The sequence below is a fragment of the Phoxinus phoxinus genome, assembly GCF_949152265.1.
Source record: "Phoxinus phoxinus genome assembly, chromosome: 11".
NCBI lineage: Eukaryota > Metazoa > Chordata > Actinopteri > Cypriniformes > Leuciscidae > Phoxinus > Phoxinus phoxinus.
Genome location: NC_136886.1, coordinates 27,466,818 through 27,478,710, shown reverse-complemented (window position 1 = coordinate 27,478,710; position 11,893 = coordinate 27,466,818). Strand labels below are relative to the sequence as shown.

At 38.1% G+C, this 11,893-nt stretch overlaps 2 protein-coding genes across 2 annotated transcripts; one reads left to right on the top strand and one right to left on the bottom strand.

Annotated features, from left to right (window-relative positions):
- Positions 1-76: 76 nt before the first annotated feature.
- eef1b2 (eukaryotic translation elongation factor 1 beta 2) lies at positions 77-3,032 on the bottom strand. Its single transcript, XM_079627585.1, has 6 exons — positions 2,595-3,032; positions 2,088-2,210; positions 1,763-1,892; positions 1,514-1,577; positions 441-566; positions 77-271 (listed from the first exon to the last, which is right to left on the bottom strand). Exons 1-6 carry the CDS (start codon positions 2,672-2,674, stop codon positions 117-119), a joined length of 678 nt encoding a protein of 225 aa, XP_079483711.1. The 5' UTR covers positions 2,675-3,032; the 3' UTR covers positions 77-116.
- ndufs1 (NADH:ubiquinone oxidoreductase core subunit S1) lies at positions 2,991-11,849 on the top strand. The gene is made up of 19 exons (XM_079627584.1): positions 2,991-3,294; positions 3,907-3,989; positions 4,112-4,203; positions 4,292-4,399; positions 4,519-4,595; positions 4,700-4,781; positions 4,913-5,043; positions 5,445-5,630; positions 6,904-7,038; positions 7,142-7,256; positions 7,362-7,507; positions 8,843-8,971; positions 9,070-9,199; positions 9,334-9,494; positions 9,636-9,790; positions 10,751-10,926; positions 11,052-11,186; positions 11,271-11,343; positions 11,475-11,849. Exons 2-19 carry the CDS (start codon positions 3,911-3,913, stop codon positions 11,564-11,566), a joined length of 2,202 nt encoding a protein of 733 aa, XP_079483710.1. The 5' UTR covers positions 2,991-3,294; positions 3,907-3,910; the 3' UTR covers positions 11,567-11,849.
- Positions 11,850-11,893: the final 44 nt, after the last annotated feature.

Below are 11,893 nucleotides of genomic sequence, written 5' to 3'. Positions count from 1 at the left end.
CTTGCCAAACATTTAAAATGTTACTTTCAGAAGACAAAGTATTCAAATAAAAAAAAAAAAGATCAAGAAACAAAGCTGCATTTGAAGTGCTTTTATTGGATTAATGCTTTGTGCTTTTAGATCTTGTTGAAGGCTGCCACATCCATTGACTGCACATAGTCCTCAAAGGCTGTGATCAGTTCCTCCAGCTGGTCTGTTCCAACTTTATCATCCTCCACGACACAGGCAATCTGCAGCTTCTTGATGCCATAGCCGACGGGCAACAGTTTAGCTGTACAGGAGAAGTCAAGTAACAATTAGCCTAGTGTATTAAAATACAAAATCCGGAAGAAACTAATGGCAAAAACTAAATGAAAAAAAAAAATCTTTTTTTTGGTAGGCATAACATTTTATAAATTTTAATGAACCGTAGTTGCAAGGGATGGAATAGATTGACTTACATTGTCCCCAGACTAAACCATCCAACTGAATGGTGCGTACACACTCCTCAAGCTTGGCCATGTCCGTTTCATCATCCCAGGGCTTGACATCCAACAGGATTGAAGACTTGGCGATAAGGGCAGGCTCTGCTCAGACATTAAAAAGACAGTGTCAATCAGAAAGAAAACAAAGGAATCCAACCAATCACAATTTAACGACTAGTGAATGTCAGGTTAAAAAGAGTATCAATCACAAGATTCAGTCGAAAGATGGTGATGTGAAATCATCATTAAACTAGTCAATGTTGCTATATGTACACTATCGGTCAAAAATTTAGTATAATTACACAATGTTTTTGAAAGTAGTAGCTGATGTTCACCCAGGCTGCATTTATTTGAAAGATACAGTTTAAAAAAAAAATAGAAATGAATAAGTAATATTACAATTTAAAAATAACTTTTTCCAATAGATTTTAAATTGTAATTTATTCCTGTGATGGCATTCTTATTCCTGTCTTTTTGGGGTCACATGATTCTTCAGAAATCATTCTAATATGCTGACAGTTTTTGCTGCTTAATTTCACAAAGATTCAAAAGTTTTTTATAAATAAACTAACACAGAAGCAAGTATGCATTAAATTGATCAAAAGTGACAGCAAAGACTCCTAATGTTACAACAGTTTTCTATTTTAAATAAATGCTGTTCTTTCTGTCTTTTATTCAAAGAACCCTGAAAAATATGGTTTACACAAAAACATTAAGCAGCAAAAACAGATAATGGGAACCATTATTAATTGATCACCAATAATAATGGATAATAGAGCAACAAATCAGCATGTTAGAATGATTTCTTAAAGATCATGTGTGACTGAAGACTGGAGTAATGATGCTGAAAATTCAGCTTTGCAATCACATGAATACATTACATTTTAAAAACACATTCAGATAGAAAAGTTATAATATAAAAGTTCACAATATTCCAGTTTTAACTGTATTGAATAAACCGTCTTGGTGAGCATAAGAGACTTCTTAAAAAAAACGGAATTATTCTAAACTTTTGACCATTAGTGTATATTTAAAAGAAAAATACATACTTTTTGCCTTCTTTGCGTTGTATGCTGCAAGCCTCTCCTCCTTGATTTTTTTGGATTCCTCATCCTGCAAGGAAATATATTCATAATCAGGTGTGCAGACATACAGCAACTGCCTGGACATTTTTCGACTAACTGGCTTTCAGAAATAAAAGTGGTCCATCACAATATCAGCCGAAAGATGGTGAGAAAATCATCATAAGACCAGGTAGTTTGATCAAAGCACACCATCAGTTCTGCTACTCTACTTACCTCTTCCTCATCAGAACCAAACAGATCGATGTCATCGTCATCTTCATCAGCCGCTGCTGGAGCTGCTGCAGTCGTGTCCTGCACACCAGCAGGGCCGTACTGACCGAGAGGCTTCTTCACACCTGGAAGGCTAAAGGTAAGAAGAGGAGAGTGAACCCATGTAACTGCACGAGAGTCCATGTGACAGTCTTAGATCTCCCAGCCAAATCAGAATTTGAAGGATTGTACATCATTCACTCAGCCGAAAGATGGTGATAGAGTAATCATCATATATTGGGGGAAGTACCTGCAAAATATTAAATATTTCAAACAAGCATCTTATTACCTGCCCTTCTCCTTCTGGTAAGACTTGATGTGGTTGTACCACCGCAGAGCGTGGCAGAGGTCAGCTGAAGGGGCACCAGACAGGGCATCAAACACTGCAACATCAGCCTGAGAGGGCACATACCTGCCAAGAAAATGTGTATTGAGCAATCAAATGTGTAGAGATATTGGTGTTTTTTATCCTTATGCAATTAGAGAGGCTTATGAATGGAACTGATTGCAAAATGTTTATGCATGGCTCAACAGTAACGTACAGCAAAGAAAATATGGCACCTCACTAAATCTTGGGGGAGGGGGAAGGGTACTACTACAAATACAGATTCTAGAATGATCAAATATTTTGTCTATATTAGTCATAGCAAAGAACTTAATGACTTCTGCCTTTGACGTTTATCACGGCATTCAGAAATTATTAACGTTATAGTATTACAGCATATGGAAAAAAGTATAGATATGAATTGTTACAGGGCAACTAAGAAGACATAAATAGACCCTCAAAAGATCTTACCCCTCGATATAACTTTTGTCTGCCAGAAACTCATTCAGAACTTTGAGTCCAGCGGGTGTTTTGAGATCACCAAAGCCCATTGTTGGAAGTTACCGGTGAGACCGCGTGTACAGACGTTGAGCCCTGAGCTTGGAGGAAGAGCGAAGGAACGAGAAAAGAACGTGAGATGGTCTTTATACGTCTGACGCCATGACTCCTCCCACGCTGACACATTTTATAAAAAATATACAAAAATAAGACATATTTGACAGTCATTTGCGATAGGTATGCAAAACGTAACTTTTGTAGATAAAAAGGATAGCAAAATAAGCATATCATGTTGTTCACAGATACAACAAGTACCGAAAACAGTGTTGACTGGTAGACTTTTAACGTGAAAGAGAGAAGGAAACGACCGCTTTTATGAGCGGAAATGACGATGTATAAATGTAAAAGTTCAACACAAAACGTTGGCTTTATTATTTAAAAAAGTTATTTAATATATTAATGTATTTTTTACATACATGCACGCATGCATGTTCTATATTATAGAATAATCTGATCCAATTAATTTTTTTTGTCATTTATCAATGATCGATGTGAATCGGCTATTTCCGTCATCTGCTCCGTAACCGTAATCACCCGAGTCACTCACTCACAACTGAACCTACGGCAGTCGGCAGTAGCGCTGTTCTGGTCTAGAAGGCCAAATAGCGTCAAGGTAAGAATTAAATATGGCATTTTGTCTAGATTAGAGTGTAAACAGCGTTTTGTCTAGACATTTGCTTTGTGAGTAACTGCTGGCTTTATAAACCCATGCGAAACATGGGTAATTTACTGTAACGTTCTCCCCTGTCCTTGAAGCCACTGCGCCTCTGTGTTAATGTTAGCCTGCTAACGTAACTAGTGTGTGTAGAATGGAAATGTCAACAGCAGTGGTTTTGAATTTTAATTTGTAATCTACTTTGCCTTTACAGTGAGATATAGCTATATGATATAATTTGCCTTCTCATAGATATATGAAAATGGTTATTTTATACATGTTTATGTCTTTGTTAGGATGCAAACATGCTATGTTGCTGTTATAAAATCTGGGGTTTTGTAATCTTTGCCATATAACTATAAGGATAATATAACTAATAAGGAATGTATTAAATAATACTGTCATTTGCACACCTATGATCTGATTTTAAAGAAATTTTGTGGCTATTTCTTTGTAATTTCCTTGTGTTACAAATATCTGTGGCATATTTATCCCTAGATACTACGCATTGCAATAGTGGGGATCAACATATTACGTGTGCTTCTAATCACTTGCCATTTTCTTCTACAGCGACATGTTGCGTTTGCCAGCAGTAAGTCGGGCTTTGGCTGGGGCGGCCCATTCCAAGGGCTCCATTTCCACTACTAACAATGGTAATTTGCTCTATGCATTTTTTTTTCATCTTTCAAGGTTAAGTGTGATGCCCATTTTTAAGAATGCTGAAACTTTACTGGCTTGTCAGTCATTTTCTCACACTAGCTTGTTTTTGCGACAGTGTGGACATCAGTTCGGGCCTCAAGCAATATGGTTGAAGTGTTTGTAGATGGAAAGCCTGTCATGGTGGAGCCAGGGACTACTGTGCTACAGGTAATGATCCAGAGACCATTTCTTTTTAATAAGTCTATGCAAGGATTGTACATTCCATGTTGTATGTTGACATGCCAACTGTGTTTAGGCTTGTGCGCAAGTTGGTGTGCAGATTCCTCGTTTCTGCTACCATGATCGTCTGTCAGTGGCCGGTAACTGCCGCATGTGTCTGGTGGAAATCGAGAGAGCGCCAAAGGTAACATGCACCATTGAAAGTATTAAGATTATGACATCATTACGCATTATCGATTATTATCAAAATACATGACGAGTTTTACTTTAAGCACGTTTTTTCCATATGTTCTTCATCAACAGCCTGTTGCAGCGTGTGCAATGCCTGTCATGAAAGGGTGGAACATTTTGACCAACTCGGAGAAAACACGAAAAGCCAGGTTCGAGAAGTAGTTTCTTGCTTTACAAATACTACTCTCACACAGAGTTGTCATCATCACATATAATATTTATTAAAAAATTGTTTTTCTTGTGGTTATGATAGAGAGGGAGTCATGGAGTTCCTGCTTTCCAACCACCCTCTTGACTGTCCAATCTGTGATCAGGGAGGAGAATGTGATTTGCAGGTAAGAAAAACATTGTTTACTGCAATTTGAGAAAACTACACTGTCAACTTGAGTATTCACTCAAGAATTAAAAAAAAGAATCATCCCTGATACATTTTTATGATGATCTTGATGTTGTGCTGGATATATAGGACCAATCGATGATGTTTGGTGCTGACAGAAGCCGTTTTACAGAAGACAAAAGAGCAGTGGAAGATAAGAATATCGGACCTCTCATCAAAACTATCATGACCCGCTGTATACATTGCACACGTTGTGTTCGGTGGGTTGGAGATCTATTATTATACAAGCTACATAAATGTATGTTGTGCAGGGCTCAACAACAAGGGACCAATTCAATTAGTAGTTAATGTACCATCAGAATTTTTTTATTTTATTACATTTTTAATTGTAATTCTTATTAATTAATTTAATAAATATTGTAATTTAATAACATTTATTATTAGATCACTTATAAATACTTTTAGGTTTGATTAATATTTTAAAAACAAATTCTGTAATGCTACTCTGACCGATATAACACATAGTGCCATATGGTACAAAGCATTACTGATTACTTTGTTTTGTTCACATGCCTATTACCTTCAGGATCAGACAGAGTGTTTCAATCCTAAATAAATGTTTCTTTCTACAAATATATATTTTTTGTGTGTAACTTTACAGTTTTGCCAGTGAGGTTGCTGGTGTGGAGGACCTGGGAACTACTGGACGCGGTAACACCATGCAGATTGGTACCTACGTAGAGAAGATGTTCATGTCTGAATTATCTGGTAATGTGATTGACTTGTGTCCTGTTGGAGCGCTGACGTCCAAACCTTACGCCTTCACTTCACGACCCTGGGAGACCAGGTACGATCCTTTATGCACTTATGCATAAATGTTTATGCACTTTCATTCCTATATTTGAGTTTTTTTATGCTGCTTTATAATCCCTTAACTGCCTTTTTTGAACATGGACGTGAAAATGCACTAACCTAAAAATATACTCTTTTTAAAGAAGACACTCAGCAGATTATTGCTGAAGTGAAACCTCTTCAAAATTGATTATGTAAAAATGTTATAGAAGTTTAAATTTACTTTAAAGCAAATGTATTGTGCTAAAGATTTTTTTAATTTAAAGTCCCCCTGTAGTCAATAATTGTATCCCTTAAAACGTCTCTTTGATCGCCAAAATTACATATTGAAATGTTTTTTCTTTTAATTTTTTTTCTTCATGCCTTAAAGCAGGGGTGGGGAACGTTGGTCCAGGAGGGCCATTGTCCTGCTGAGTTTAGCCCCAACCCTGAAAAAAACTCACCTGATTGTAGCCTTAGTGATCCTGAAGACATTTATTAGCTTGTTCAGGTGTGTTTGATTAGGGTTGGAACTAAACTCTGCAAGAGAGTGGCCCTCCAGGACCAACGTTCCCCACCCCTGCCTTAAAGCTTGAATGACGTCAGAAACACCAGCGATTTCAAACCGTGTTTTTGAGACTGTCTTTGGTTCACTGCAGTTTTAAGGAGAAAATACTCAGCAATGGTGCTGACTTGAATTTGCACATGGTTTGTCTTAAACCATATTAAAAACACCACATAGACAAATAAACACCATTAAAAACTTTTATTTTCATTACAGGGGGACTTTAATACAAAATCTATATTTTACAAAATTATTTTTGCTCTAAAAATACTATAAAATAAAAGCCATGTCTAACCAAGTTGTGTTCCAAATTTGAAGTTGATATCACAAAAATGTAAGTTCAAATGAGATTTTGTTTAGGCGCTGTACCAATAATAGCCATTGGGTGTCACCCACATTCCATTGAAATACATTTCTGTCACAAGATAATCACCAAATACATAACCTTGAGTTTTAGACCTTTCCAACAATGTGTTTTGTCAAGTTTTGATTTATAAAACCGTGCAGTAATTTGTAATATAAAACATGACACTGCCCACTAGGGGGGAGGAGCCTGCTAAATGTCCAATTTCAAGATGTTTTTCACAGAATGAATAATGATGATATAAGCCTTTGAATGACTTGCTAGCCGGATATAAGAGTTAAGGGGTTTTAATAGTGGGTTACTTGAATATGTGAGCACCTTAATTTTGAAAATGAAAATGCTGTTCTCATGTGTCTACAGAAAGACTGAGTCCATTGATGTACTGGATGCTGTTGGCTCCAACATTGTGGTGAGCACCAGGGGTGGTGAGGTCATGAGAATTCTTCCCCGTTTAAATGAGGATGTCAATGAGGAATGGATATCTGACAAGACCAGGTGAGTGCATAATCTCTTAAAATAAGTCAACACCCCTCTCTTTCTCCATTCACACACACTCATGGTTAGTCTACTGTCCTGTCTCTGGCCCACCCTCTCTAAGGTTTTCATATGATGGACTGAAGAGGCAGCGCCTGACCCAGCCCATGGTGAAGGATGCCAGTGGGCAGCTGGTTGCCACCAGCTGGGAGGATGTTCTTACACGTGTAGCTGGAGCAGTGAGTGATTGCAAATTATGAACTAGAATCATACATGTATCTGTTTAGTATGATATGCTTTGTCATTTGCAGACAGTAGATCTCACTGGTTTATGCGTTTTGCAGCTCCAAGGAGTTCAAGGTTCTGAGGTAGGAGCTATTGCTGGTGGGATGGTAGATGCTGAGGCATTAGTGGCTCTGAAGGACCTACTGAATAGACTGGACAGTGAGACCCTCTGCACTGAGGAGGTCTTCCCAATGACTGGTTCCGGGTGAGTGCTTATCCGATAAGAATGATGTCTGCCCTGATTTTAGCAAAATCTCTTCTCGTTCACACTGATTTCAAGTACCGTAATTATTATTGGATTTTTTTCTAATAGTAATATTCATAATATATTGTGATGTTACTGCATGCATTGCTGTTACTATTGGTCATACCAAGGGTTAGACATTTTCAACAAATTGCTTACTTTAAGGATTTGACTTGTGCAAATAACCACAAGCAGCCACCCAGAACACCCATATTTCAACATGCTAAAAACACTCAGGAGACTGTTAGATTGAATGGAATCCCCATGTCAGAAATGTCAAATCCAGCCCCGGACGCCGGATCTTGTCAAAAGATATCCGTTTTGTCTGGTGTGCAACCCAGTAAAACCTGTCAACAGAATGTCTTGTCTTTTACCTAAAGACACTATTAACAGCCTTCTATCAGCCTGAGAAAGCCAGGGAAGAGCAGAAGTAGACGAAGTGGTAATAAAAAGTTTGAGTTTATTGAATAATCTTAGTTGACTATGTTTCAAAGGTCAGACTTCATCTAGATATTACACTACTCAATAATCTGAATTTTCTGACAGTACGATTCCAACAAGTGTTATTATACCAAGGGAAAAACAATGGAAAATTATTGCTTCACAACATTGACCCTTGAAATGGAGACATTCTCTTATCTCCTACTCGTAGACAAACATCCCTTTAAACCACACATGCATATGATTTAACAACAATAGCAAACATTGCAAGAGCAAGGAAATAAGTCCATAAGACTTTTGATTAATTTTTAATGAAAATCTGAAAGATTTCTGTCCCTCCCTTTGAAAGTCCATTCCACCAAAACTTTCAACCTTCAAAAAGTACATGAAAGTAATCCATATGAATCAAGCTATTTAATCCATGTCTTGGGCAAGAATTTTTAGATGAATAGATTTAATTTAAGCTTTTATTCACATTCATCAATACACAGATGAACACAAATATTGTTCATCATTCAATGGCAGCTTGTATATACTTTCTTGACACGCAAGAACAATTCACATTATTGGTTCTCGTGTGTCAAAAAAAAAAGAAAAAAGTTTGAGCTACAATTAATAAAGATTACGATATCTTTATGAACTTGTTGAAGCTTAAATGTTGGTGTGCTGGGCTTTCAGTGGAGGTACAGAAACCTATCTGGTTTCATTAAAAATATCTTCAGTAGTGTTTAGAAGATGAACAAAAGTCTTACGAGTATGGAATTGGGGGTGATTAATTGATGACAGTTTTGGTGAACCATCTCTTGAATCCTACTATTAAGGATTTAAACTCATTTTGCTCTTTTGGCTCCTTAGAACCGACCTGCGCTCCAATTACCTCTTGAACAGCCGTATCACTGGCATTGAGGAGTGTGACCTTCTGCTTCTGATTGGAACCAACCCACGTTACGAGGCACCTCTCTTCAATTCACGTGTCCGCAAGAGGTAAAACCATTGCACACTCTTGTTTGCAATAGTTGGACCCAGTTGAGCAGGTGTCATTTCACTCCACCCCACTTTTTCTTTTTATCCCCATTCTTCAGTTGGTTGCATAATGAGCTGGAGGTGGCCATGGTTGGTCATAAGGTGGACTTAAGCTACAGTTACAACCATCTGGGTGAAACCACACAAGTTCTGCAAGAGATCGCTGATGGAACACATCCTTTCTGCAAGGTAACATTATATAATAATGTTGGTGTTTACTGGGAACTTCGATTCAAGTTTTTACTAAGCATTTTACGAAGCATGACACCATCAGAGGATTACTCTTGAATGAGAAATAATTGGAGTATGGTTTTGTATTTCAGGTTCTAGCCCAGGCCAAAAAGCCCATTGTAGTGGTGGGTAGCTCCTCTCTCCAGAGGGATGATGGGGCAGCCATCTTAAAGGCTGTGTCCACGATTGCTCAAAATTCTCGAGCCATCAGCGGTGTTGAGGAGGGATGGAAGGTTCTCAATGTTCTTCACAGGTTAGATACTGCCATAAGTGTGTGTGCATATGTGGACCTTCCTTTGAGTATCATATATTGTTATGTGTGAATAAAAGAATTGTGAATGTTGACCTTTTGCTTCGCACAAGCACTGACCTTGTGATATACATGTGACCTCAGGGTGGCCAGTCAAGTTGCAGCCCTGGACCTGGGTTACAAGCCTGGTGTTGATGCCATCCGGAAGAACCCTCCCAAAGTACTGTTTCTCCTGGGAGCTGATGCTGATTGCATCACCAGAGCAGATCTTCCCAAAGACAGCTTTATCATCTACCAGGGTCAGTAATCTCACTTGCTAATTTTGTATTCTATACCAGTGATTCCCAACCCTGGTCCTTGATTTACCCTCAGCACTGCACATTTTAGATGTCTGTCTCCCTAATCAAACACACCTGATTCAACAAATCAGCCTAGTGTTAAAGGGATAGTTCACACAAAAATGAAAATTCTGTCTTAAAAACCTGTAAAACTTTCGTTCATCTTCGGAACACAAATTAAGATCTTTTTTATGAAATCTGAGCGATTATATAATGAGATCATATAATGAATCCATAATTGAGCGTTTTTTGTCCAGATTTTCTGAGACTTGATCTCTTTATATGATGAACAGATTTAATTAAGTCTTTTATTCATATATAAACAACATTGATCAGTGACCATAAACAGAAGCTCAACCGAACCTCATTGGTTCTTGCGGAAGCTCAAACATGCTGCTTTAAACACGAGAATGAATCTCATTGGTTCTCGCAAGTCAAGCGACCATGCTTGAGTTTCTGTTTACCACAACTGATGTGTGAGTTGATGAATGTTTATACGTGAAGAAAAGCCGTACTCAATCTGTTAATCATATAAAGTGATCGTGTTTCTTAAGACCGCTCAATTCATATGGATTCATTTTACGATTTCTTTAATCGTCAAAGTGGCAGTTGCGTAGCTGTTAATGGAGGGACAGAAACCTCTCAGATTTCATCAAAAAGATCTTCGTTTGTGTTCCGAAGATGAACGAAAGTCTTACAGGTTTGGAACGACATGAGGGTGATTAATTAATGACAGAATTTTCATTTTTGTGTGAACCTTTAAGACTCCCAGACCTCAGATAGATGTCAGATAAGAGAGAGGGAGAGCGGAGAGAAAACACAGCTCTATACACTTGTTCAGTACCGCAATCTCATGGCAAGCGCCTTGCATCCAAATACAGTATATTCTTATAAGTTTAATGGTACCACATGCTTATCCAGGTCACCATGGAGATGTAGGTGCACTCATGGCTGATGTCATCATGCCTGGTGCTGCATACACCGAAAAGACTGGCACATACGTCAACACAGAGGGTCGTGCCCAGCAGACTAGAGTGGCAGTCACTGCTCCCGGTATTGCACGCGAGGACTGGAAGATTTTGCGTGCCATTTCTGAGGTACTTAACCTCTACTTTAACAATGTACAACCTGTTCCTCGTATTGTTCATATACCTTTGCCTGAGCTATTCTTTAGAATAAAGTGTAGACTGTTCAGTACAGATTGTTGTTTTTGTTTGCTCAGCTGGCTGGAGTCACACTGCCGTATGACACACTGGATGAGGTAAGGAGAAGGCTGGAAGAGGTCTCTCCTAACCTGGTGAGATATGATGATGTAGAGGAAGCCAATTATTTCAAACAAGCCCATGAGCTTTCAAAGGTTTGTGTTCTTTTTTTAATGCAATTTTTTGTTTGAAATCTCCACTACTTGAACAGTTAACTAATGTTCTCCTGGTTTCCTTAGGCTGTTAATCAGTCATTGCTTGCGGCTCCTATTGTCCCTCCTCAGCTCACAGTGAAGGATTTCTACATGACCGGTAGAGTAACAAATATATTATGTTGGTTTAATGAGTTATATTAAGTTTTTACGTTTGAATAGAATGCTGTAACGTAGTGTATGTCTTTGAACCTGCCATTTATCATTGCCTTTGGTTGTCTTCCTCTATAGACTCCATAAGCAGAGCCTCTCAGACAATGGCCAAGTGTGTGAAGGCCGTGACCGAGGGAGCAGCAGCAGTTGATGAGCCCTCAATTTGTTAAAACTCCTTCAGGCACACCAATCTATCTATAGTAATGCACACAAAAGTAGTCATCGACAAGTACATGTACAAACACATACCTGGATTTTAGCATTACTTTGCTGTTTGTCTCTTGTGTCTTACATAATCATACTTCACCAGAGCAGCAAAATGTGTGAAATTAGCGTATTTAAATAGGCTTTGAAGGTTGTTGTAAAGTTTTCATTCCCATGATTAAGTTGAATGGGGTCTGCTTTGTTTTGGAAAGCTCTTATTATAATAAATAAAAATGTATTATATCAATATACCATGGTCGCCGTTCACATTGCTGGTCTAAATTCTTTAAAGT

Coding starts and splice junctions, on each gene's coding strand:
- eef1b2 (XM_079627585.1), bottom strand. CDS start 2,674: ATGGGCTTTGGTGATCTCAAAACACCCGCTGGACTCAAAGTTCTGAAT. Junction 2,211..2,594: donor GACAAAAGTTATATCGAGGG/GTAAGATCTTTT, acceptor TTTTCTTGGCAG/GTATGTGCCCTCTCAGGCTG. Junction 272..440: donor TGGTTTAGTCTGGGGACAAT/GTAAGTCAATCT, acceptor TCTCCTGTACAG/CTAAACTGTTGCCCGTCGGC.
- ndufs1 (XM_079627584.1), top strand. CDS start 3,911: ATGTTGCGTTTGCCAGCAGTAAGTCGGGCTTTGGCTGGGGCGGCCCAT. Junction 9,495..9,635: donor GTTCTCAATGTTCTTCACAG/GTTAGATACTGC, acceptor ATGTGACCTCAG/GGTGGCCAGTCAAGTTGCAG. Junction 9,791..10,750: donor CAGCTTTATCATCTACCAGG/GTCAGTAATCTC, acceptor ATGCTTATCCAG/GTCACCATGGAGATGTAGGT.